Raw genomic sequence first — 27,546 nt, forward strand, 5'->3', positions numbered from 1 at the left:
ATTGTTTCCTTCATTTCTTTTTCATGTATTTCTGATCTGATCTTTATGATTTCTTTCCTTCTGCTAACTTTAGCTTTTTTTTGTTTCTCTTTCTCTAATTGCTTTAGGTGTCAGGTTAGGTTGTTTATTTGAGATGTTTCTTGAGGAAGGATTGTATTGCTATAAACTTCCTCTTAGAACTGCTTTTGCTGCATCCCATAGGTTTTGGTTGGTTGTGTTTTCATTGTCATTTGTTTCTAGGTATTTTTTGATTTCCTCTTTGATTTCTTCAGTGATCTCTTGATTTTAAGGAGTGTATTGTTTAGCCCCCATGTGTTTGTATTTTTTACAGATTTTTTCCTGTAATTGATATCTAGTCTTATAGCATTGTGGTCGGAAAAGATACTTGATACTATTTCAGTTTTGTTAAGTTTACCAAGGCTTGATATGTGACCGAAGGTATGATCTATCCTGGAGAATGTTCCATGAGTACTTGAGAAGAAATTGTATTCTGTTGTTTTTGGATGGAGTGTCCTGTAAATATCAATTAAGTCCATCTTGTTTAATGTGTCATTTAAAGCTTGTGTCTCCTTATTTATTTTCATTTTGGATGATCTGTCCATTGGTGAAAGTGGGGTGTTAAAGTCCCCTACTATGATTGTGTTACTGTCGATTTCCCCTTTTATGGCTGTTAGTATTTGCCTTATGTATTGAGGTGCTCCTATGTTGGGTGCATAAATATTTACAATTGTTATATCTTCTTCATGGATCGATCCCTTGATCATTATATAGATGTTAAAAAAAAAAACCCAAAACAATTAAGAAAATGGTAATAGGAAAAAACATTAATGTCTCCACTGAATCTGAATGAGATCTTTGCTGGGTAGAGTAATCTTGGTTGTAGGTTTTTTTCCCTTTCATCACTTTAAGTAGGTCCTGCCACACCATTCTGGCTTGCAGAGTTTCTGCTGCAAGATCAGCTGTTAACCTTATGGGGATTCCCTTGCATGTTATTTGTTGTTTTTCCCTTGCTGCTTTTAATATTTTTTCTCTGTATTTAATTTTTGATAGTTTGATTAATATGTGTCTTGGTGTGTTTCTCCTTGGATTTATCCTGTATAGGACTCTTGTGCTTCCTGGACTTGATTGACTATTTCCTTTCCCATATTAGGGAAGTTTTCAACTATAATCTCTTCAAATATTTTCTCAGTCCCTTTCTTTTTCTCTTCTTCTCGGACCCCTATAATTCAAATGTTGGTACGTTTAATATTGAACCAGTGGTCTATGAGACTGGCCTCAATTCTTTTCATTCTTTTTTCTTTATTCTGCTCTGCGGTAGTTATTTCCACTATTTTATCTTCCAAGTCACTTATCCGTTCTTCTGCATCAGTTATTCTGCTATTGATTCCTTCTAGAGAATTTTAAATTTCATTTATTGTGTTGTTCATCATTGTTTGTTTGCTCTTTAGTTCTTGTAGGTCCTTGTTAAACGTTTCTTGTATATTCTACATTCTGTTTCCAAGATTTTGGATCATCTTTACTATCATTACTCTGAATTCTTTTTCAGGTAGACTGCCTGTTTCCTCTTCATTTGTTTGGTCTGGTGGGTTTTTACCTTGCTCCTTCATCTGCTGTGTGCTTCTCTGTCGTCTCATTTTGCTTATCTTACTGTGTTTGGGATCTCCTTTTCACAGGCTGCAGGCTCGTAGTTCCCGTTGTTTTTGGTGTCTGCCCCCAGTGGCTAAGGTTGGTTCATTGGGTTGTGTAGGCTTCCTAGTGGAGGGGACTAGTGTCTGTGTTCTGGTGGATGAGGCTGGATCTTGCCTTTCTGGTGGGCAGGTCTGTGTCCGGTGGTGTGTTTTTGGGTGTCTGTGACCTTATGACTTTAGGCAGCCTCTCTGCTCACGGGTGGGGTTGTGTTCCTGTGTTGCTAGTTGTTTGGCATAGGGTGTGCAGCACTGTAGCTTGCTTCGCTTTGAGTGGAGCTGGGTCTGAGCATTGAGATGGAGATCTCTGGGAGAGCTTTTGCTGTTTGATATTATGTGGGGCTGGGAGGTCTCTGGTGGACCAGTGTCCTGAACTCGGCTCTCCCACCTCAGAGGCACAGGCCTGACACCCGGCCGGAGCACCAAGACCCTGTCAGGCACACTGCTCAGAAGAAAAGGGAGAAAAAAAAGAAAGAAAAAAATAAAATAAAGGTATTAAAATAAAACAATTGTTTAAATTATTAAAAATAAATAAAATAAAAAGTAATTTTAAAAAAAGAGAGCAACCAAACCAAAAAAGAAATCCACCTATCATAACAAGTGCTAAAAATTATACTAAAAAAACAAAAAGAAAATGGACAGAGAGAACCCTAGGACAAATGGTAAAAGGTAAGCTATACAGACAAAATCACACAAAGGAGCATACACATACAAGAAGAGAAACAAAAAGATATATGTGTCTATATATTTAAAAAAAAAAAGGAAGAGAGCAGCCAAATCAATAAACAAATCTACCAATGATGATAAACTCTATATTCTAAACTAAGATAAACTTAAAACCAGAAACATATTAGATGCAGAAAGCAAACCCCAAGTCTACAGTTGCTCTCAAAGTCCACCTCCTCAGTTTTGGGATGATTTGTAGTCTATTCAGGTTTTCCACAGATGCAGGTACACCAGGTTGATGGTGGAGCTTTAATCCGCTGCTTCTGAGGCTGCTGGGAGAGATTTCCCTTTCTCTTCTTTCTTCGCACAGCTCCTTGGGTTCAGCTTTGGATTTGGACCCGCCTCTGCGTGTAGGTCGCCCTCCTTGGGTTCAGCTTTGGATTTGGACCCGCCTCTGCGTGTAGGTCGCCGGAGGGCGTCTGCTCTTCGCTCAGACAGGACGGGGTTAAAGGAGCAGCTGATTCGGGGGCTCTGGCACAGGCCGGGGGGAGGGAGGGGCACGGATGCGGGGCGAGCCTGCGGCAGCAGAGGCGGCGTGACGTTGCAGCAGCCTGAGGGCGCCGTGCATTCTCCCGGGGAAGTTGTCCCTGGATCCCGGGACCCTGGTGGTGGCGGGCTGCACAGGCTCCCGGGAGGGGAGGTGTGGACAGTGACCTGTGCTCGCACACAGGCCTCTTGGTGGCGGCAGCAGCGGCCTTAGCGTCTCATGCCCGTCTCTGGGGTCCGCGCTGATGGCCGCATCTCGCGCCCGTCTCTGGAGCTCCTTTAAGTGGCGCTCTGAATCCCCTCTCCTCTCGCACCTGGAAACAAAGAGGCAAGAAAGAGTCTCTTACCTCTTCGGCAGCTCCAGACTTTCCCGGACTCCCGGCCAGCCGTGGCGCACTAGCCCCTTCAGGCTGTGTTCACGCCACCATCCCCAGTCCTCTCCCTGGGATCCGACCGAAGCCCGAGGCTCAGCTCCCAGCCCCGCCCGTCCCGGCGGGTGAGCAGCCGAGCCTCTCGGGCTGGTGAGTGCTGGGCGGCACCGATCCTCTGTGCGGGGCGGCACCGATCCTCTGTGCAGGAATCTCTCCGCTTTGCCCTCCGCACCCTGTTACTGCATTCTCCTCCGCGGCTCCGAAGCTTCCCCCTCTGCCACCCGCAGTGTCCGCCCGCAGAGGGGCTTCTAGTGTGTGGAAACCTTTCCTCCTTCACAGCTCCCTCCCCGAAGTGCAGGTCCCGTCCCTATTCTTTGTCCCTGTTTTTTCTTTTTTCTTTTGCCCTACCCAGGTACGTGGGGAGTTTCTTGCCTTTTGGGAGGTCTGAGGTCTTCTGCCAGCGTTCAGTAGGTGTTCTGTAGGAGTTGTTCCACGTGTAGATGTATTTCTGATGTATCTGTGGGGAGTAAGGTGATCTCCACGTCTTACTCTTCCACCATCTTGAAGGTCTCCTCTCTAGTTCTTTTTTGCTTAACAATTCTCTCTTTAATTTATCTCTTTCCTCTTGCATCTTACTATAAGAAGAAACCAGACCACACCTTCAATACTTGGCTCAGAAATCTCCTCTACTAAATAACCAAGTTTATCACTTAGAAGTCCTACTTTCTATAAAACACTAGAACAAAACTTGGCCAACACTTTATAACAAGATCGCCATTTTCAAATTTCTAAAATGTTCTTCATCTCCATCTGGGACTTCACCAGAGTTCTTTAATATCCATATTCCTAGCATTATTCTGTTTATGATTTAATATATGTATTTTCTAAGATAGTAGAAGCTTTTTCTGTAGCTGTCCTCTTTTCTTTCTGAGCCCTCACTGGAATCTCCTTTAATGTCCATATTTCTATCAGCAGTCTCTTCAAGGCAATTTAGGCTTTTTCTGTCACTGCCTCAGGACCCTTCCAGCCTTTACTTATTACCCAATTCCAAAGTCACTTTTACATTTTTAGGTATTTGCTACTGTAGTACCCCCCTTCCTAGTATCTAAATGCATCTTAGGGTTCTCTAGACAAACAGAACCAATAACACACACGTGCGCGCGCACACACACACACACACACACACACACACACACACACACACACACACACACACACACACACACACACACACACGAGGGAGCCTGATTTTAAGGGACCTGTGTGTGCAGCGGTGGGGCTGGCCAGTTAGAAGTCTTCAGAGCAGGATGGCAGGCTGAAAATTCTGGCAGGAGTTGATGTTGCCGTCTTGAGTCAGAAGGCAGTCTGGAGGCCAAATTCCTTCTTTGGAGGACCTTAGTCGTTCAAAGCTTTCAGCTGACTGGATGAGGCCACCCACATTAGGAAGACTAATCTGCTTTACTCAGTGTCTACTGATTTAAAAGTTAATCGCATCTAAAAAATTCCTTCCCAGCAACATCTTGAGTGAGCTTTGACCAAACAGCTGGGCACCATAGCCTAGCCAGACTGACACATAAAATTAACCATCACAGGCTGTAATAAAAGAATTCACGCTGATGGTGCTTTTCTTAGGCAATTGTACGAGAAAAATGTTATTGACTGTTGACAGAATTAAAAAATGCACTACATGAGAGCTGTGAGTTTCAGTTTTATGCAGTGACCTTACTGAGGACACTAGCCCTGGAGACAGTTTCTCAGATAACTCTGAGAAATTGCTCAAAAGAAGTAGGGGAGGAGCCAGGATATATGAACTTTTTGGCTGGGAGATACATGTAGTCAAGCGTACATCTTGGTAAAAGATTTCTGCTAATTACACAAAAAATTGCTCATCTACGTATGGGAAGGTGCAAGAATCTGGGGTCATTGAAATTCTTCCTTAGATATGTATCTTAACTATCTAGGGGCCCATATATTCAAAACACAGAATGCTTCATTTTGTTTTTTGTCCTGAATCCCTTTCGGTGTTTACTATAGGTCAGTGACTGCAGTAGCAGATGACTTGATCCTTGTAGAACTGGATGGCGGGCGACATGCTTTGTTTTACAACTCCCTCCCTTTTGATCATAAGTTTAACCAAGTTTTGGGAGGCATTTCGTGACCAATTTGTCCCAAAGCACTAAGAAGGCTCATTCCTAGGTCAGGCGAGGATGTCATTGATAGGCCACTCAATGTGCTATTTCTGGATTAGGCCCTGTTAATAACTTAAAAATTCTCTGGATCATTTGTCTTACCAGTCTATTAAGATACAGGAAATATTTTCCCTTGTTCCTTTTCCCATATCTAGATTTGCACCTGACAGTTAAATTTGTATAGGACTATATATGTGATGAATTGCCTCAAGATGTTGAGCCATCATTAGGTTTGCCCAAGACCTTGTTACACATTGGGTAATGCAAGAAACAACAGTCTTATACAGGATGTGAGTAATATAGCTAGTAACATTAATAAGATCATAAGTCGAGATTTGAGCGTGAGCTTCCAGAACCACACCAGCTCCTTAAAAGATCACCAAGACAAGGAAGTGGATCACTTAAGGCAGAAGTCAGATTCTTCATGTGAGTCATTAAATGTGTAACTTTAGAGAATTCATCTGGTATGAAAATGCAGCGTTCAGTTTGAATTATGGCATAGGTGCCTGCCTCTTTGAGATATTGTGACGATATCAAGGGCCGTGTGTTTTGTAATACTGCTTTTTCTCATCATAGAGATCTCAGAATTCGGTAGGCTCATAGCCTGATTACTATCGTTTAAGGCCTATTGGGTGAATTTTGTCAAGGCTTTGATGTGGGTGATTACATCTTCCAGTCCTACTGAAGGCACAGAAGTAGCTGTTAAATGGTCATACCAATGAAATACAGATCTCGTCCTCTGTCAGCCTTGTATACATTGTAAATTTGCTGGAGTCATATCTAAATTGGAACACTTACGGCCTTGAGCCCAAGGGCTCGAGATGTATCCTAGGATACATCTGCCTATCCATTCTGGCAGAAGCCAGGGACAGAAATTGGTGCCACAAAGCTATTGAATTCCATTTGGTGCAACCCAGTATTCCTGGTCACCTGACCCAGTCTCTTGCATACCAGTTGCTATCTTTAAGGGAGACGATTTGTTGGCGTTTTTCGTAAGGCATTCAGCCTGATTTTCTAGTGTTATTTGGCTGATTATCTTTAATATGATTTAACTGTTCCCAACATAGGGGGGCCCTTAAACTTAAATGACCATAGCCCAGTGTTAGCCATATAAATCCATCCTGTAACTGAGGGAGGGTCCCTTCTAATAATTGGGAAGTTATGTTCTTTGACTGAAATTTAGCTCATTGCTCTGATTGAGCTTGAGTAACTTTAAAAGAGAATTCATGTCTATGGGCAGGGCCGGAAAAAGTATGATTGATTGGCCAAGTGAGGGGTTCCCATGTAGTAATATCAATAGTGGCCCTACAACTTCTTTCTTCTAAAATAAGTTTTCTAAGGGCCATCCGGTTACAGCCTTGGAGATAAGAAATCCACCGAGGTAAACCTGAAGTACTGGATGTAGATAAGTGACCACAAACCCAAATATCAGATTGATTTTTGAAATTTGTATTGGATTGTGCCATGATACAAAACGTTTGATTCATGTGCAAAAGTCCAAGAAATCAAGAAAACACTATAAATGATCACATGGGTCTGGTCTGGCGTATTAGTATAGCTGTCTACTTCTGATATTGTCTTCTTGTCCTGTGGGTGTAGTTTCTCCTCTGAGCATTGTTTTAAGGTGATTTGAGGCGAGCAATCCTCTCTACAGACTAGTCTGGTGCAGGACCCCTTCTTCAGAGGGAAATAGGAATCCAAGATCAGTTCCCTTTAGTTTCACCGTGCATGAGCTAGTTATGCGTACCTGATAAGAGTCCTTTCATCTAGGTTGGAGAGAGTCCTTTAAATGATGTCTTTCTAGTATATTATCTCTTGGTTGCAGGTCAAGGGCATCTGTCTTTATTCAAAGATAGATTACTGTGATAAGCTTCAGAAACAAATTTAGAATGTCCTTTGTAATAGTTCCATTCAATCTTACAATAATGCAATATAGTAACAAGGAGCCATCTAGGAAGTTGAGTCTCAGGCGGTAAATACAAATCACAAAGACGGTTATAACAACACTAGAAATTAATATCTACTGAAACAATTTTTTTCCTTCTAAAATCACCCTTATTTCTGCCACACATAGCCAAATTAAGGTCACATAGGCTCTCTGAAATTGGTTTTGCTGGAACTTTTCATAAGGAATCTCAGACTGAACTTTTCAAAGGTCTCTCAAGGCCAGAAAAGCCATGCCAAGGACTTGGCATCAGATTCTGCCTGCAGTACCTAGAGATTTGGGTGGGTTCCTCTCAAGGTCCACAGAATACCTTGAGATCCATGCACCTGCCAGGAAGTGGCCTCCCTTATTCACCTGATAAGGCTTCCAGGAATCCTGTAAGCAAAGTACTACGTTGTTTTTCCAAGAGGCTTTATGGTTCCATAAAGTCAGTTCTTTAAAGCTGTCTGGTTGTATCTGATTTTTGCATAGTCTCAAATATGACATTCCATCCAAAGTCATTAATGTGGCCAATGTTTCCAGTTATCTCCTGTTATAAGGAGAACAGATTCTTATTGAATTTATGCAAATAATAATATTGCCATGAGAATAAGAATACTAAGAGTTTCCAAATTCTGGAGGAATCAGAGAGAAAAGATAAATGTTTCAGTTCCGCTTACAAAGGTATAATTTACCAAGTTGCTATAAATTATAGTTAGCTTAAGAGGAAAGAGCAAAAGTTTTCTCAAATCTGGAAAAATAAAACATTAAAAAGAATCAAATTTTTCAGAGTCATAAAAATTATAATCATCCTCATCAGTTCGTTCAGTCCCACGTTATTAATTCTTTATCTTCTGTTAACAGTTTTATGAAGCCATCAGGTTTTCCATTAGAAGTCTTGAATTTCTTACCCAGTTAAGCAGTATGATCTGAAAGTTACCAGAAACCTGTGCTTGTCAAAAAGTCCTCTCTGTGAATCTTCTTGGAGATGAAGCATTTTTGTAAAAGCATCAGAGTAAAACAATAACTGTATGTAAATGACAAAAGACTTAAAAAGGCACAGTTAAAGACCTGATTACAATGCATTTGTCAAAGAAATTTGGTTATTTTCATACACTATTACAATATTAAATTTTAGATGTTAAATACAAGATTAAAATATTAAAATAATGAAATTATAAAGTCCACCATATTAAATATATTTAATACAATATTAAAATAACTAGAATTATGACAACATTATACCAGGACACATGTAAATTTTAGAAATTTCATATAATTTTTAGAACATTTATATTAATAACATTTACCCATAAAGTATAACCTAAGAAGGTTTAGCACTACTTATTTGATAATGCTAGCCATGTAATTTAACATATCAAATAAGCCTAATTAGTTTAATATTTCTCTTTGGGATGTTTCAGGGGCCCTCTGAAGCATCCCAAAGATAGCTAGAGGTCAAAAGAACTTCATTTAGAATTTGATTTGAGGAAGTTTGTCAAAGTTATCAAGAGTTTTTAAAACACTTGGTCAAATAGGATTATAGGTCACTGTGAAACAATACTTATTCACTTAACCAAAGTGACAAAGATTTCAAAGGCAAATATAGAAAGTTACAACAGAGTACTTAAAAAGTAAAAAAAAAAAACAAAAAACCAAAAAAAACTTCACAATTGGTTATCAAAATCATATAAATATTCCAAGAAAACTTTGTCTCCTTAACAGAGAACCAAATTCTAGTTTTTCACCATCTTACTGTTAACATTATAATTCATTTACTCAATTAAGTTTATTCTAATCTTAGCCAGTCCAGACTATGCACAAAACTCTCTTCTCAGCATTTCTTTTCCACATCATTCTATTGATATAACTTAGTTTTTTACCTTTAGGTTTTTTTCCCCATGCTTTTCCTTTTTCTCTCTTTTAAAAATTTTTATTGGAGTATAGTTGATTTACAATGTTGTGTTAGTTTCTGCTGTACAGAAAAGTGAATCAGTTATACATATATCCACTCTTAGATTCTTTTCCCATACAGTTCATTACAGAGTATTGAGTAGAGTTCCCTGTGCTATACAGTAGGTCCTTATTAGTTATCTATTGTATCGATATATACAGTAGTATGTTATGTCAATCCCAATCTCCCAATTTATCCCTTCCCCCTTCCACCCCTGGTAACCGTAAGTTTGTTTTCTACATCTGTGACTTAATTTCTGGTTTGTAAATAAGTTCATTTGTACCATTTTTTTAGATTCCACTTATAAGCGATATCATATGATAGTTTTCTTTCTGTGTCTGACTTACTTCACTCAGTATGACAATCTCTAGGTCCATCCATGTGGCTGCAAATGGCATTATTTTGTTCTTTTTTATGGCAGAGTAATATTCTATTGCATATATGTACCCTATCTTCTTTATCCATTCCTCTGTCATTGGACATTTAGGTTGCTTCCATGTCCTGGCTATTGTAAATAGTGCTGCAGTGAACATTGGGATGCATGTACCTTTTTGAATTATGGTTTTCTCCAGATATATGCCCAGGAGTGGGGTTGCTGGATCATGTGGTAACTCTATTTTTAGTTTTTTTAAGGAAAATCCATACTCCTTTTTCTCTTTCCCTCTTTTTAACCTCTCTTGAGGACAAAATTACTTTCTTTTCCCTTAACAAAATGCATTTTCATTCCTTATACCTTGTTTTTTCCTTGCATACAAAGATGTTTCCCTTATTAATTTTAGTAGTTTTAATCACACATATTAACTAGAATTCTCAACTCTTAAAAACCTTAATTTCTAGTGAAAACTAAGAAGTTTAAACTTTTAAACTTTTCCTTTATGTTAGCATCCTGTAGATTGACAAATTTATGAATACTGTTGATAATTTCTAAAAAACATGTGCTTTCTTATAGAAAATGTCTCTATGTGGCACCAAACATATTTATTAATAGTCCTGAATATCTTCTTTTCTCTGTAAAAGGAAGTCTATATTTAGTAATTAATGTTTCAGTATACTATTTTATTTTGGAATGATCTAGATATTATTAAACTTCCATCATTTAACCTAATTTAGCAAAACTCTAAAGTTTCAAGTAACCAAATATTTGGAGAAACTGTTTTTTTTGTTTTTTTTTTGTTTTTTTGTGGTATGCGGGCCTCCCTCTGCTGTGGCCTCTCCCACTGCAGAGCACAGGCCCCGGACGCGCAGGCTCAGCGGCCATGGCTCACGGGCCCAGCCGCTCCGCGGCATGTGGGATCCTCCCAGACCGGGGCGCGAACCCGGTTCCCCTGCATCGGCAGGCGGACGCGCAACCACTGCGCCACCAGGGAAGCCCTGGAGAAACTGTTTTTAAGTAGACATACCATAAAACATAATTATCCCTAAAGGGTTCACCTGAAAACTCTTATCTCATTTACATTTAATTTACTTATAAAAATTTCATCATACCAAGTTATTTTTCTTGCTGACAAATTTTGTAATAGAAATAAGATCTTAGTTGACTTTTAATAAACCGAGGTACAATAAAAGTATTATACTGAATGTCGATGACTCTAAAGAGTCTGTATCACTTAAACTAAGTTTAATACCAAATATTAATTTAATACTGAATATTTCCCAGATCATGTGAACCTGAAATTCATTTGGGTTAGTTTCTTTTATATTTCTGAGACTGTATATAAGTGCTTAATTTCCTTTAAGCCAATTAAGTAGAGCTCATTTACAAATTAATTTTGGCAATACTATTCAGAAGTAAAGACATATATCTGTAACATACACACAGACATATAGACAGATATAATCAGAGATCTCATAGTTTCATTTTAAAACTTAGTCATGAGTCGGGTATTACAATATAAAACTTACTAGTTTATAAATAACAGTTGGAATAAGTTAAGTTTACTCGCTTGGGTTTAAAAGGCCTCTTTTTCCCTCAGTCCCAGGAATTTAAAGATGGTCTAGATAAGAGTAAGATAAGAGTTCTTGAGAGCTCTGGTAGAACATTTACATCTCAAAGATGCAGGGAGAGAAATGCAAGCTCCTCCTAGAAGGACTTCGTGCCCCGAGGGTCAGAATTTTGAAAGATGTTTTATCAAGCTGCCTTTCTCTAACTGCTTATGCAAAAACCAGTTTGGGAATGCCAACAAAAGAGCCCCATCTTGGCCATTTCAGGGAGGATTTCCTTAATTCTTAAGTAAGTAAGTACTTGCAAGTATAAGTTCTGTATGATATGTAAACCTGTCTGGGGTATTGGTCAGGGGTTCTCTGACACCCATTTTTCTTCCGTTTGAGAGACTCTATTTCTCATTTTAAAATTGGTTTGTCAGCATAAAATCACTACTGAAAACTGGTGGGCCGATGTGCGGTTTGTGAGCTTAATTCTTCTAGGCGTCACCCTGAAGTCGTTTTAGCTCTCTTATGTGTCTGGGTTTCTCTTACTGGCAGCCTAAAAATGCTCTGGGGGCCCTGAGCACTGAATGGCCCATTCTTATACGTGCACCCCTGGCTGCATGAGTTTTTAAGGAGTGGCTTTCCCTAGGGACCTGCTGCACTGTGTGAGGACTTCCTCCACCACTCCCATAAATGCCTCAGCTGCCCGAGAAAGCTGTAACCGGCCAGGAGGAGCTGTGTCTCTTATCTTTGGAGCTGAAAGCTCTCCTGTGGTATCTTCACTTTTATTCTGACAGATCCTGGGTAGATGATTTGAGGAAACACATCAGGTCAGCCTCCTACCTAATCACCCAGTCTGAGCCTTCCCAGTGTCTTTCAAATGGACAAAATCTTCCCGTTCTCTCTCAACTGGGCACTTTCTCAGAATCTTACAAAGGAAAAGTCTTACCCACTACTGAATAAAACTCAGGATTGTCAACCAAGACAGGAGATCCGAGACCAGGAGAGACTCAGCCAAATTCGTCTGGACTCTCCAGGGAGGCGCAAGGGCCCTTGCTGGTACCAAGGTCCAGATCCTTGGAGAGTTCACGTGAAGGAGAAAAGCCTGCTCTGGGTCCCTTCATGGTTGCCAGAACTCCTGACTGAAATAAAAATGCACAACATGAGAGGTGTGATTCTGGGGTTTCTTCAGGGGGCCTTACTGAGGACTGTAGCCTCTCAGATAGCTCGGAGGAACTGCTCCGAAGAGGTAGGGAAAGAGCCAATATACGTGAATTGTTTTGGCTGGGAAATGCATACAGTCAAACATACATCTTGGTGAAAGATTACTGCTAATCACAAAAAAACCCTCAGATATCTCAAGTTAATGATTTTAGTGCTTATTTATGTGTGGGAGGATGCAAGAATCTGGTGTCATTGAAATTCTTCCTAATATGCATCTTAACTGTCTAGGTACCAAAAAACACAGAATGTTTCATCCTGTTTTTCATGCTGAATTCCCTTCAGCGTGTGCCGTAGGTCAGTGACTGCGGTGGCTTATGACTTGATACTTACAGAACTGGATAGCAGGCAACATGCTTTGTTTTGCAGGCTTTGTCTAATGGGTTTCAGGAAAGCAGTGTATTGTCTGCACTGTGCGAACTTTCAGCATCTATAGTTAGGATGTACAATAATCTTTTTACATTGGTGGCTTTTATTTTTAAAACTGAACATTTACCCCATTTTAAAGATGAGAAAAGAGAGGCTTAGATACAGGGCATGGCAGACCCTGGACTTGAACCCCCGTCTACCCCACTATCCACCATATTACATGGCCTGCTGCTTATTGTTTTATGCTGGTCTCAGCCTATCAATAACCAGTGTTGTGCCTGGACCAGTCCTTGTGGTTCTGATGTGATTGCAAGGTGCCCTTCAGAAATAACCATCAGGACACTTTGGAAAAAAAAATAAAGGTATATTACTTACAAGACCTGGAAATTACATGGCACACCGGGGCCACACAGTAAGGTGGTTGGGTCAAGGGTGGTGGAGAGAAAGCAAGAGAGTGGGAGTGGTGGTCTGGGGTTCTGCTTTTTTGGGGGTTTGACAGTGGGGCCCGAGGGTTTCACGGGCTCACTCTTTGTAAATTTAAAACATAAGAGCAGGAATTTAATGCGTGGGAAGAGAAACAAAAACAAGTGGCCCGAATGGTCAGTTATCAAAATCGACCAAGATCTTTGAAAGGAACTTCAGCAGGGAGAGGCGGCCTGGCTGTGTGGCTGGCAACGTGTTTATTCTTCTCCATTAGCTATCTTCTTCGAAGCGGATGCTTGCACAGCCAGAGCGCTTGCATTACAAAAACAGGAAAAAAAAAAACCCAGACTGTCAGGGCTCATACTACAGTTAGTTATCGGTGTAGATTGGTTAATTATTGGTGACCAGATCTGCCTGGAGGAAACCCAAAATGTTCACATTGTAGTTTTGTGAAGTGTAGTATATTACAGAGGATACGTGGAAAGTATCTGTCTTCAAAGTGTCTGAATTTTTAGAAAAAAAATGTAAACACACAAAAGCACTAAACTAATATGACAAACTTCTGTGTATCTGTGATCAAAGTTTAAACAGATAGTATTTGCTTCAGGTTTTTTAAAAAAAGAATTACTGAAGCCCCTGAAATTCTTTCTGTACGTCCCCTTAATCCTATTCCTCTCCTCTCATCCTCCTTTCCTACACAGAGAAAACGCTTATGAATTTTATGCATATTCTTTCATGTTTTTATATTTTTATAATATGTGTATTAAGACAAAGATCTTTTTACATAATACTTTTATTAAATACACACATTTTATATATATGTCCTATACATAATTTCATACTCATACACAAAATCTCATAGCCATAAACAATGTAATAATCACTAACATTTACAAGGCGGCCTCAGTTCTAAGAACTTGACATGTATTAACTCATTTAATTTTAATAATAGTCCCATGAGTTATGTACTCTTATTCTCCCCATTTTACAGATGAAAAGGGTGAGGCACAGAGAGATTAAATAACTTGCCCGAGGGTCACAAGCCATAAGTGGCGGAGCCACTGTCTCTTATAGATAATAATGTTTTAAGTGTTAAAGAAACAACTTACAAAAAAAAAAAAAAAAAAAAGAAACAACTTACATAAGTGCTATTATATTGTACTTAACATTCAAAAACTTGTTTTTACTCAGCATTGTTCTTGAGATTCTATTCCTTTGGACAAAAATTCCATAAAGTGCTATGCTTTATGGTTTCCATCATATGACTTTACTGTCTTTTTCTTTGTCCATTCTCATATTAATGGATATTTAGTTTTGTTTCTCCCAATTTTCTGTATTACAAGAGAATGCTGCAACGAACACCCCTGTACTTGTCTTCTTGTACACTCATGTGAGGAGTCTGTCTGGGGCACTAGCTGGTAGTAGAGTAGCTGGGTTAAAGGGTATTTACTTTTTCAACTTTTCCAGGTATTGGCAACTTTTTCTCCCAGATGTTTATGCCTCAGTGCACAGATTACATTCCCACTAGTCAGAGATGGAATATACATACAGACGATGGCCAGACCATATATAAAAAGGGCATTCTGACAGAGAAAGACAGATATCATATGATATCACTTGTATGTGGAATCTAACCAAAAAAATGATATACATGAACCTATAAAACAGAAACAGACTCACAGGCATAGAAAACAAACTGATGGTCACCAAGGGGGATGGTGGGGGGAGAGATAAATTAGGAGTTTGGGATTAACAGATACACACTACTATTTATATAACAGATAAACAACAAGGACCTACTGTACAGCACAGGGAACTATAGTGATATATCTTGTAATAACCTATAATGGAAAAGAATCTGAAAAAGAATATTTATATATATCATATATATATCGTATATATATATATAATTGAATCACTTTGCTGTACACCTGAAACTAACACAACATTCAAAATTAACTACAATTTTTTTTTAAATGGGTAAAAAAAAAAAAAAAAAATCACAAACCGCCAAAACAAAAACAAAACAAACCAGCACTCTGACCTGTAACCTGCAGAAACCTGCCCAGAAATCCAACTCCTTATCTACAATAAGCAGCCCAGGAAGCCAGCTTGCTTTGAGTCGGCCTTGCAGAAGCTATTGTCGTAATTAGCATTTGACTGATCCTTAGTGAGATGGAGCCATTGTATTAAGACAGTTCTTTCCAGAGGTGATTAAGGGATTTATAGTAAGGTGTTAGGAAATTACCTTTTAAAGTAGGGGAGGGTACAAATGTCAGGTGGGTTTAGCTTTATTCATTTTTGAAGGGAAAGGAAGTAGTCTAGAACCATTATCTTAGACCTTTTCTTTTAAGCAGAAAAAGTCTTATGTTTTTCTTAACTAAATTATGTAGGACCATAAACAAGATGAAAACTGGAACACCTCAGGTAAAATAGTCAGTAGTATGGTTCCACCCCCCTGGCCCCCTCCCCCGCCCCCAGATCACCTGAGACCCCCTCGGAGGAATCCTAGGGCTGGGTGGTAACCTACGAGATGCTGTAGGACGCCTCCTGGTGAGAGCGTGTGATGAGATTGTTCTTCTCTCTCCGCCTCAGTTGGAAGGGGAACTTGATAAATTCGACAAGACTTTGGACTAAACGTCTTCTGTTTCTTTGGTCTCCCGGCAGGCGGGAATTCGTGGATGCGTACGTGAATTACGTTTTCCACATCTCAGTTCATGAATGGTACGCAGCTTTCTCCAGCGGCTTCCTAAAGGTGTGTGGTGGCAAAGTGCTTGAGCTCTTCCAGCCTTCAGAACTGAGGGCCATGATGGTGGGGAACAGCAGCTACAACTGGGAGGAACTGGAGGAGGTAAGCCTACAAGGTGCAGTCTTTTACCTCTGAGGAAGCAGCACCGGCCCGGGCACCGTACCCAGAGCCTGGTCTCTTTCTCAAGTATTCTGTGGTCAAGTAGGATTTGGAGGCCTCCTGCGTCTCCGTGGTTATTTCTTACTCTCCAGTGCAAATGGTATACAGATATCTGTCCACTTGTAACACTCTTCTGGAAGGTAATGTCTCTCCTTTTGTCTTTTTTGGGCAGACTGCCGTCTACAAGGGCGATTACTCAGCTGCACACCCCACTGTGAAACTATTTTGGGAAACATTTCATGAGTTCCCATTGGAAAAGAAGAAGAAGTTTCTCTGTAAGTAATATCAAGTATGGGATTTATCCACATTTCAGTTTTGCACATGGTATAGGACGGTATACTCCATGGTGAAGTTCAACTCTTTTAAATGGTAAAGGGTAAGGAAGGAAATATATTCACATTTTTTGTCTTAGTGATATCTGAGGCCCAACAGGTTGTTAATCCTTATTTGTTGTGTAACGGGGTGGGTTGCATGAAAGGAAGAAAAGCATTCCACTGATTTTTAATTGCTCTAAAAATACTAGTTATTTTATATGAAGGTGATGCCGTTAAGTATTACATTGATGAAATCGAATTGTTTGGATTAACCTCCCTTATCTTTCTAGCCTTTTGAAAATATTAGTGTCTACTGCAGATGTAACTGGGGAGATGTGATTTATAATAGCTGTATTGAGATTCAATTCACACACACATACTGTTACAATTCAGCCATTCAAAGTATACAGTTCCGTGGTTTTTAGTCTATTCAGAGTTGTGAAACTATCAGTTAATTTTAGAACACGTTCATCACCCCAAGAAGAAACACTATACCCATTAGCAGTCTTTCCCCACTTCCTCCCAGCCTCTCCCACCCCTTACCAACTCTGTCTCTCTGGGTTCGCCTGTTCTGGATATTTCATATAGATGGAATCATACAATAAATGGTCCTTTGTGACTGGCTGGATGACGTTTGAGAATGGTAGTACATTTGGAAAGGAAAATGAAGTCTAATTTACATGAACAAATTGCCCTTTTAAAAATAGTAGAAATCTTTGTGTCATTGTATAATCAGAGTCATAAATTAGCCATCGAATAGCATAACATTTTTATCAATATAAAATGAAAAAAACAGAGTTTGAAAGGCAGTCTCTTTTGCTTTTTAAGAATGAGCATATATTAGTATTAATGCAAGATTTACCCCCCGATACTACTGCTCCCGTGGAGTAAGGATGAGAGGAAGCGGAGATCTTACAAAAGGATTCCTAAAAAGAGCCCTGCTTCCCCTCTGCCCAGTTGCATGGGCCCTTGAGAAATAGCGGCATATGAGTCAAAATGACAGGATAAGATCTGCCAGTGGATCTTGTGGAACTGTGAGAGTCATGAGGTGCTTGCCCTTGGTCTGGGGATTTCCTTAAAGAAGATGTTTTTCCGTTCAGAGACCATTAGACTTTCATACATTTTTATTAACTTTACAGATTTGGCAAGAATGTTTATGTATCGTAGCCTCGGGTGGTGACAGGTTATTTGAAAGTGCTCCTTAACTAATGATTGCATTGTATCGATAGTTAACTTTCCAGCAGTTCAACAAAGAAGGTTATCTAGTGCTGGAAAACAGGAAAAGACAGCTGGGTTGGTCTTTTTTTTCCCTCCAAGTCATGAGTGTGTCACAAGAGGGAAATGTCTCATATAATGTCAGTGTCAGATCTTCTGGTTTAAGAAAAATGGAGAGACAGGGAAAAGTCAAGCAAACAGATCCCGAATGGAAATTCACCAGCCAAGGGGGTATAATAGGCACAGACACTTGAGGGGAGAGGAGACCCTGTAGTCTTCTTCCTGGTTTCTGAGGTCAGCTCTTTGCCTAGGTCAGCAATTCCCTTCCTCTTTGATTTTATTAGGCCATACATTTCACTGAGGCCATTTTTTATTTGGGGGCATTTTTGAGCATCTTTCCATTGGATGGATGCTTTGTGTCAGTGTATAATTAGGGTCTGAAATTAGCCAATGAAAAGTATAGACTTTTTGTCCATATAAAACCAAAACACAGGGTTTGAAAGGCAACCTCTTGCTTTATCAGTGAGCATTTATTAATATTAATACAACACATACTGGCACAAAAAAGTGGTTGTACTTCTCACGTGAGCCACAGGGTGGCACCCCTTCCCTTCCGTGCCTCCCTGGGCTACAGAGAGCCGCTCCCCATTTACCTAGCTGGTGTTTCCCGTTCTCTTTCTCCGCAGTGTTCCTGACAGGCAGCGATCGCATCCCCATCTACGGCATGGCCAGCCTGCAGATTGTCATCCAGTCCACGGCCAGTGGGGAGGAGTACTTGCCCGTGGCCCACACTTGCTACAACCTTCTTGACCTCCCCAAGTACAGCAGCAAAGAGGTCCTGTGTGCACGGCTGACCCAGGCCCTTGACAACTACGAGGGGTTCAGTTTGGCCTGAGGCTCCCCAGCTTGCCCCAGATTCCCCTTCCTTCCTCCACGTCCACACTGAGGCCCATACAGAAAATCATGGGGAGTGAGTTCTGGTTTTTTTTTTAAATTGTATAAGTGGGTTGGAACTTTTGAATCCTGAACCCGATTGATGCATTTCTGGGGTGGTAAGCAGTGACCTTTTTGAAAAACCAGGGGTTAGGGATGGGGTGAAAACTGGCCCTTGTCTGGGAAGCGATTTTGTTTCTAAACCCAGTTCCCCATTGTTCCTTCACTTGTGACTATGTTGTACTCTGCTGGATAAAAGGGCAGGGGATTTCTTTTTTTTTTTTTTTTTTTTTTTTTTTTTTTGGCGGTACGTGGGCCTCTCACTGCTGTGGCCTCTCCCGTCGCGGAGCACAGGCTCCGGACGCGCAGGCGCAGTGGCCCTGGCTCACGGGCCCAGCCGCTCCGCGGCACATGGGATCCTCCCGGACCGGGGCGCGAACCTGCGTCCCCCGCATCGGCGGGCGGACCCCCAACCGCTGCGCCCCTGGGGCGGCCCGAGGTAGTGGATTTTTAAACTCGCATTCCCCAAATGTCTCTCTCAGCCCTGATCTTTCCTCATGATGCTTCCTTGTCTTCCTAACTTCTCATTCCTCTGCAAGAATGATTTGACTGACCTGTCCTTTCTCACCTGCACATGCAAAACATCTTCTTTCTCTGCAGCCTTGGAAATGCTCCTGGCTTGTTGCCGTCCAACCCTAAGGACTAAGAAGGAAAGGATTACTTCAGAAATTCCCAAGCCCAACAAGCTGAATCTGGGTCCATGACTTTGGCGGAACTCTTGCGAAATTATGGGAGGCTTTCATAAACCTGCCTTGCCTAAAAAAACAGTTCTTGAGGGACTGGCCATCTCCCTGTGGCTCTGCCTATTCCCGGCCCTCCTCAAAGGGGTGCAGAGCTGCTTAGCTTTGCAGCTGAGCAGAATTCTGTCTGGTGGCCCCGCCAAGCCCTTTTGACAACAAGATGAGGTAACAGGCCCTCACCCTCTTGCATCATTTTGCTTTTGGAGCAGGTTGCATTAATTTTCTAAGGAGTATTTTCTCCCAGAAAAGTAGAATAAATGTCTTATCCTTTTCCCTATCACCTTCTGTCTCTCCCACGTCCTCTCTCCTCCCCACCCTCCTGCTTTTCTCTTCACTCCATCCCATTCTTTGTTACCTGACTTAATGTCCCTTCCTCTCCTCTCCTCCTAGTGGATGCATGCAGTCTATTTTAGTTTTCTATTTAAATCGCAAAATTTCTACTCAGTTTTTTTTTTTTCCTCTTCCCTAACTGCTAAGACTTAAGGACATTCTTTATTATGGAACTTTTGTTTATTGCATTTGAAATGTGTGTTTACAGTGGGATTTCAGGAGGGATTGTGTTTGAAGCAAATATATGTATTTCAGAGGTCATGACACACTCAACCTTCTTCATGGGATAAGAAAATTCTACATGAGCAAAGAGTCCATGTCAGCCTAGTTTTAAATTCCTAGTCACTAGAGAAAAGACTTATGTATATAAAATGAAGTATTTATGAACCGTGAGACAGCATCAAATCTCAGTGAAGGATTGTAGATTTTTTGCTTTTTGTTTTTAAAACTTAGTCCAATTGCTAAATTGGTAGTTTTTCAGTCTTTATAATACAAGATTTAAAAAGATATACAGTTATATGAAATGTTTATTTTCTACGTGTGTGCATATAGCTCAATATTATGCAATAAATTTGCTGTTTTAACGTAACTGGAACTATTTCTTCTTGTACTTGCAGAATGGGTAGCTTGCTTTCGGTAGAAGAATTAAGTCGTCTACCCGAGTAATCTAATAGAAGGTCACATTTGCTTTCCTGCCACAAGAGAGTAGACCCAGCTGCTGGGAAGATGAAGAGGAGAACAGGGTAGGGGGGAGCATATGGCATTAAGGATGGATGGGCTTTCTGAAGCTTCTGATGGGTGAAAAGGCATTTCTCACGGAGGGGAAGGCCTTAGCAAGGGCTTGAACATGGGGGCATATTTAAGGAAGGGCCAGGAACAATTCGAAGGGAGCATCAGAGGAAACAGAATAATGGTAAATAAGAAAGACTGGGGAGAAAGACAGTACGCTTGGGGCTGAGGAACCAGGCTAAGCCTTGGACCTTCAAAATGTTCAGAGCCTTGGGGTGGGGGAAGGAGGCAGTGATATGAGTTGAGCCTGGTTTTGAGAAAATGCGGATGAGGGTACATGTGGAGGAATGGAGCGGGAAGGACAGCAGCTGAGAGCAGCGGGGTGGCAGCCGTGGAACGAGAAGAGCTGTGCAGGAGAGAGAGATGGGAGGCGTGGAGCCTTAAGGGAAGAGGAGAAATTAAAAGTGAATCTAAGACTTATTAATCTAATGGCTGATGCTAATTAGCCCACTTATACACAGCAAACAAATTTTTCCATAAGTTTTAAAAAGGATTACCATGTACTGTTTTTACCAGACTTAATAGATGGTTTAAAGAGGGCAGTGGCTTTCCATTAACAAGTTCCATTCAACACACGCTCAGGAGCATACATAAGGGCTCAGTTTGCAGGACAAAAAAGCCTGTTACCTTTAATTTTGAATGAAAATAGCCAAGTTATTTTAAATTTGAGGGGGTGGGGGGTCTTCAGAATCCTCATCCACGAAACAAGGAGATTGGACCAGATAATTTCTAAGGTCACTGAGCTCTAACATTACTGTACATAGAGGTGCTCAATAAATTCTTCTAAATGTTTGTTGCATGAATGAAATTCTGTGCTGCTTTTCTAAAAACTATTTTTCTGGCATATTCTCCTCTTTTTTCCTTTATCACTATTGCTTTAGAAGACTCTTTAGGTAGGTATTTCTAGATTTACCTACCCACCTACCTACTTAACTTCCCTCACCTGCAGACAAACATTTGGAAGTTTCTTCACTGTTTTCAGAAATGTACCTATTTAATGAAGAAATAATCTCATTAAAATAAGGCAACTTTTGGTGGGTGGGATTTAATGAAAGTGTAACCAGGCAATTTAGCCAATTGTGATAGCTCCCGCTCCGTGTGAAAGCTTTCTGATGACTAGAAAGGTTCTCTGTTAATAATCCCGGAGAGCCAGGGTTGGCAGCTACAGCCTGTGAGCTAAAATGGGTTTTACATTTTTAAAAGGGTTGGGAAAAGATATGTGACAGCAATTATCTGGCCTATAAAGCCTAGCAAACATGTTAACATCTGGCCCTTTACAGAAAAAGACTTGCTCCAACTCTTTGAGACCAGACTTGCAGGAATCACAGTAACAGAGTTGATAACTTACTTACTTACTGAAGTGTCAGGAGGAACTCGGTCATAGCTGACGTTGAACTAGAGAGAAATTTCTGGGCCTTTCTGCCACAGGGGTAAGAAAATCAAGCTTTGTCTAAGATTAACCCACAGAAATAGGCATCAAGGTTTTGACTGTGATAACTACCAGGTATTGATTGTAGGCCAGACCCTGCACCAAGCATTATCTATCTATGCGCTATTCAGTTTAATTGCTACCACTGCCCTCCTGGCTTGACCATTTACTAGCTGTGTGGCCTTGGGCAGGTTTCTTAACCTCTCTGTAGCTCATTTTCTTCCTATTTAAAATGGGAATAAAAATAATGCCTTCCTCATGGAGTTGTAATGAGAATTAAATGGATTAATTAATGGAAAGCACACAGAACAGTGCCTAGCACATAACAAGCTCTCAGTAACTATAATTTTCATTCTTATCCCGATTCTTCACGTGAAGAAATGAATGTGTAGAGGAAATAACTTGTTCGCTGTCACAGTGGCAGGACGTGAACTTGACCATCCCTCTATATTACGCCCAGCTGCTAGAGTGGGCAGCACCTTTGACCAGGGATGGACAGCTAGAGATGAGGTTTGCCGAGAGCCCAGATACAGAGCCACATTGTGATGTGGCGGGTGACTTCCCTGACCGCCCGTCTGCAAGTGGCCATAGTGCAATAAGCTTTGTTTTCCTGCCACTGTGCAGTGCAGTGAGGCAATTCTACGATCATGAGACTAAAATACTGATCGGATGTGTGGTTTCTATGTCATCTGCTGTGGCTCTCATTGGAGCTAGCGTCTGTGGGCATTTAGTTGTCAGCCTAGTACCTGTTAACTTCTCCCAGACCATAGTTTGGAAGTGATGGTCAAGTGGTAGATTGCAAGCTGGTGAACATGTGGAGGTGTGCTAGGGGTGTGGTGTTCCTGGAGCGGCTGCTGGAGCTCCATGCCCCTCTTCCCACATACCTTGCTCTGTGTATCTCTCCCATCTGGCTGTTCCTGAGTTGTAGGACTGGAGGTGACGCTGCCTGAGTGGCAGTGCAGGATACCCAGCCTCCCTTCTTCCACAAAGATCAACATTTAGCCGTCTATCCATGAACAAAACCAGCTCTGGGGGCACTCTGGAACCCACTTAAGAAACTTCAGTAATGCAGTTGAACATAAAACCTGAGAATAACCTACAAGAAGGGGAAGGCAGCTTCGTTCTGCCTGCGTCATCCCATCCCCAAAGCCAGCAGTGCTCAGCACCAAGAGGGAGCGCCCAGCTAGAAAGAGGACCCTTCACTGGGAAAGGGGGAGGGGGGCGAGTGACCAGCTCCCCCTGCCTTTCGGGGCACCTTATGAAGGTCCCCCTTCAGTTTCGCCCCACTCACTCAGAGATCGGCAAAGCTGAGACACATAGAAATGGGGGACAAGGGACAAGGAAGAAAAAGCAGGGGCTCCCAGAAGCAGGCACAGAGCGGGAGCAGCTGTGGTTCCGAGACACCTGCTCCACAGACAAATCCAGCAGCTGTCACCACTGAAGAGACCAAGAGACAGCACAACCCCCATGGACCCCACAGGTATTTGCGTTCCCTGACATCAGCCACCTCAGTCCTTCCCAGCCCGCCCCACTCTGGCCCCCGCCAGAGCTCAGGTGCCACACGAGCAGCCAGTCCAGGCCTCTGTGTGAGTACAAGACACCAGCCCACATGCCCCATCGCCATGTGTGCGCTTTTGCACACTGCCAGCCTGACACCTGACGCTGGCCTCCACTGCGGGGTGCGCACCCAGGGGGAGACTGTGCGGCCACGGGAGAGCATGCAGCCAGCCAGGGACCCTTGCAGCTGCCAGCGTGCCCACAGGTGGCCCTGGCCCTTGCCGCCTGCCCCGGCACCCGCCGCTAGGTGTGTGTCTGCAACTGGCCCCTGCCACTGCATAGGCATCCGTAGCTGGTTCCCGCAGCGGAGCGTGCACACACCACCGGCCCCGGCCACCACACTGCCTGTCCTGGTCCTTGGACCGGGGGCTGCCGCTGAGGACCCCAAGCACCACTGCAGCCCTTGCGGACCCCCTGCAGCATTCATCAAGGACCATTCACTTGCTGATGCTGTGACCCCAGCAACCTGAGCCAGAGAGATCATGCCCCTCCCCTCCCACCCACTGCTGCCACTCAACCCCACACTTGGTACCCTGCACCACTAGACCTGGGGTCACAGCATGTAGTGTGCTCCACCAACGTGTGAAAGTCTTCACTTACCAAAGTCGGTCCATAATGTCTGGAAGAGGTGACGGCTACTTCAAATGCACAGACACCTGTGAAAGGCTATAGGGATCATGAAGAATCAGGGAAATATGTCTCCACCAAAGGAATACAGTAAACTTCCAGGAACTGGCCCTAAAGAAATGGAGATCCAGGAGATTGCCTGATAAAGGATTTAAAATAATTGTCTAAGGATGCTCAGAGAGCTACAAGAGAACAGAAAAACACTTTAATGATATCTGGAAAATAGTACAAGAACAAATAAGATGTACATCAAAGAGAAGATCTGAAAAAAAATTTTGGAGCTGAAGAACACAATAATTGAATTGAAGAATTCAAGAGAGACCTTCAACATCAGACCTGAACAAGAAGAAGAAAGAATCAATGAGACAGATCAATTGAAAGGAGCCAATCAGAGAAGCAAAAAGAAAAAAAGAATGAAAAGGACTGAAGAACACCTATAAGACTTAGGGGGACACCATTAAAAAAACACTGTACATATCACTGGAATTACAGAAGGAGAAGAGGTGGAGAAAGAGGTAGAAAGCTTATTTAAAGAAATAATGGCTGAGAATTTCTCTCTCAGACCTGGGAGAAATTTGGACTTCCAAGTTCATGAAACTAATAGGCTTATTTTCAATCTAAAATGATCTCCTCCAAGATACATAAAAAAATGGTCTAAAATCAAAACCAGGGAATTTTAGAGCAGCAAGAGAAGAAAAAATCTTGTACAAGGGAACCCCCATAAGGAAATCAGATTTCCCAGTAGAGACCTTGCAGGCCAGGAGAGAATGGGATAATATATTCAAGTACTGAAAGAAAAAAACCTGCCAACCAAGAATACCTTACCCAGCAAAGTTGTCCTTCAGAAATGAAGGTGAGATAAAGACTCTCCCTAACAAACAAAAATTGAGGGAGTTCACCACCACTAGACCTTACTTATAAAAAAAATGCTGAAAGGAATTCTTCAAGCTGAAATGAAAGGATACCGGTTAGTAACATGAAAACATAAAAATATACAACATACTGGTTAAGATAAGTATGTAGTCAGATTCAGAATACTCTAATACTGTAATATGGTAGTGTGTTAATTACTTAACTCCAGTATAAAGGTTAAAGGACAAAAGTATTTAAAAAAGCTATAGCTACAATAATTTGTTAATTAACACATAATATAAAATATAAATTGTGACATCAGAAACATAAAAGAGGGAAAGTAAAAGGGTAGAGGTTTTGTATGCAATCAACATTAAATTATCAGCCTAAAATAGACTATTATAAGTTATTTTATGTAAGCCTCATGGTAATAACAAAGCAAAAGCCTACAGCAGATTCACAAAAGATAAAGAGGAAACTAAAGCATAATTACTATGGAAAATCATCTCACAAAGGTAGGCAGAAAGAGAGGAAGAAAGTAACAAAGGGACTGCGAAAAAGCCAGAAAACAAAAGGATGGCATTAGTAGGTCTTTACCTATCAATAATTTTTCAATATAAATGTATTGAATTCTCAAAAGACAAAGAGTGGCTGGATGGATAAAAAAAACAAAACTCAACTATATGCTGCCTACAAGAGACTCACTTCAGCTTTAAGGACACACACAAGCTCAAAATGAAGGTGTGGGAAAAGATACTTATGCAAGCGAAAACCACAAGAGAGCAGGGATAGCTATACTTATATCCGACAAACTAGACTTTAAGCCAAAAATGGTAACAAGAGACAAAGAAGATCTTAAGCCAAAAATGGTAACAAGAGACAAAGAAGATCATATAATGACAAAGAGGTCAGTTTATCAAGAGGATATAACAGTTGTAAATATATAGTCACCTAACATTGGAGCTAAATATATTAAAATACTAACAGATGTGAAAGGAGAAATAGATGACAATACAATAATAGTTAAGGACTTCAGTATCCCACTTTTAACAAAGGATAGATCATCCAGACAGAAAATCAATAAAGAAACATTGGACTTGAACCATACTTTAGACCAAATTAGTTAAACAGATATATACAGAACATTCCATCCAACAGAAACAAAACACACATTCTTCTCAAATGCACATGGAACAGTCTCCACAATAGGTCACAAAACAAGTCTTAGCAAATTTAAGATTGAAATCATACCAAGTATCTTTTCCAACCACAGTGGTATGAAACTAGAAATCAATAAGAAGAAGAAAGCTGAAAATTTCACATACATGTGGAAATCAACACACTCCTGATCAAACAGTGGGTCACAGAGGAAATCAAAAGGAAAATAAAAAACACCTTGAATCAAACAAAAATTAAAACACTTCATACCAAAACCTGTGGGATGCATCAAGAGCAGTTTTAAGAGAAGTTTATAGAAATAAATGTCTACATTAAGAGAAAAAGATCTCAAACAACCTAATTTTACCCCTTAAGGAAGTAGAAAAAGAAGAAACTAAGCCCAAAGTTAGCAGAAGGAAGGGAATAATATAAATAAATGAAATAGAGAACAAAAAATTATAGAAAAGATCAATGAAATTAAGAGCTGGTTTTTGAAAGATAAAATTGACAAACTTTTAGCTAGATTAAGAAAAAAAAAAGAGAGAAGGGCTTCCCTAGTGGTGCAGTGGTTGAGAATCCACCTGCCAATGCAGGGAACGCGGGTTCAATCCCTGGTCTAGGAAGATCCCACATGCCATGGAGCAACTAAGCCCACGAGCCACAACTAATGAGCCTGCGTGCCTAGATCCTGTGCTTCGCAACAGGAGGAGCCACTGCAATGTGAAGCCCGTGCACTGCAATGAAGAGTAGCCCCCACTCACCGCACCTAGAGAAAGCCCGCGTGCAGCAACGAAGACCCAACTCAGCCAAAAATAAATAAAATTTATTTAAAAAAGGAAAAAAAGAGAAGACTCAAACAGATAACATTATAAATGAAAGAGGAGACATTGCAATGGATACCACAGAAATACAAAGGATCATAAGAGACTATTACAATCACACACCTACAAATTAGATAACCTAGAAGAAACAGATAAATACCTAGAAACAGGACACTAAAACTCTTAGAGGAAAACACAGAACACTCTTTGACATAAATCGCACAAGATCTTTTTTGATCCACCTCCTAGAGCAATGAAAATAAAATCAAACAAATAGGATCTAATTAAACTTAAAAGCTTTTGCACAGCAAAGGAAACCATAAAAAGAAAAAAAAAACCTCAGAAGGGGAGAAAATATTTGGAAACAAAGCAACTGACAAGGGATTAATCTCCAAAATATACAAGCAGCTCCTGAAGCTCAGTATCAAAAAAATAATCAGTCATAAAATGGGCAGAAGATCTAAACCGACATCTCTCCAAAGAAGACATACAGAGGCACATGAAAAGATGCTCATCACTAATTATCAGAGAAATGCAAA

General features: G+C 41.0%; 2 protein-coding genes across 7 annotated transcripts in view; one reads left to right on the forward strand and one right to left on the reverse strand.

Annotated features, from left to right (window-relative positions):
• Positions 1-19,718, forward strand: part of HERC3 (HECT and RLD domain containing E3 ubiquitin protein ligase 3) — a 140,068-nt gene extending 120,350 nt beyond the window's left edge. For 4 of the 5 annotated variants that reach the window (XM_055085798.1, XM_055085801.1, XM_055085800.1 and 1 more), the window contains 3 exons: positions 15,942-16,125; positions 16,355-16,457; positions 18,398-19,718. In XM_055085798.1, the coding sequence (XP_054941773.1) occupies positions 15,942-16,125; positions 16,355-16,457; positions 18,398-18,606 (496 nt within the window). In that variant the 3' untranslated portion in view covers positions 18,607-19,718. The remainder of the gene's footprint in view (positions 1-15,941; positions 16,126-16,354; positions 16,458-18,397) is intronic. The other variant, XR_008617745.1, reaches the window with a different exon arrangement.
• The window catches only part of FAM13A (family with sequence similarity 13 member A), a 381,052-nt gene continuing 372,766 nt past the window's right edge, over positions 19,261-27,546 (reverse strand). The window contains exons 24-25 of one of the 2 annotated variants that reach the window (XM_028491591.2): positions 24,150-24,287; positions 19,273-19,346 (exon numbers count right to left, since the gene is read on the reverse strand). In XM_028491591.2, the coding sequence (XP_028347392.1) occupies positions 24,185-24,287 (103 nt within the window). In that variant the 3' untranslated portion in view covers positions 19,273-19,346; positions 24,150-24,184. Of the gene's footprint in view, positions 19,347-24,149; positions 24,288-27,546 lie in introns of both variants that reach the window. The other variant, XM_028491594.2, reaches the window with a different exon arrangement.

The sequence above is a fragment of the Physeter macrocephalus genome, chromosome 7 (assembly GCF_002837175.3).
Source record: "Physeter macrocephalus isolate SW-GA chromosome 7, ASM283717v5, whole genome shotgun sequence".
In the NCBI taxonomy this organism is placed as follows: Eukaryota; Metazoa; Chordata; class Mammalia; order Artiodactyla; family Physeteridae; genus Physeter; species Physeter macrocephalus.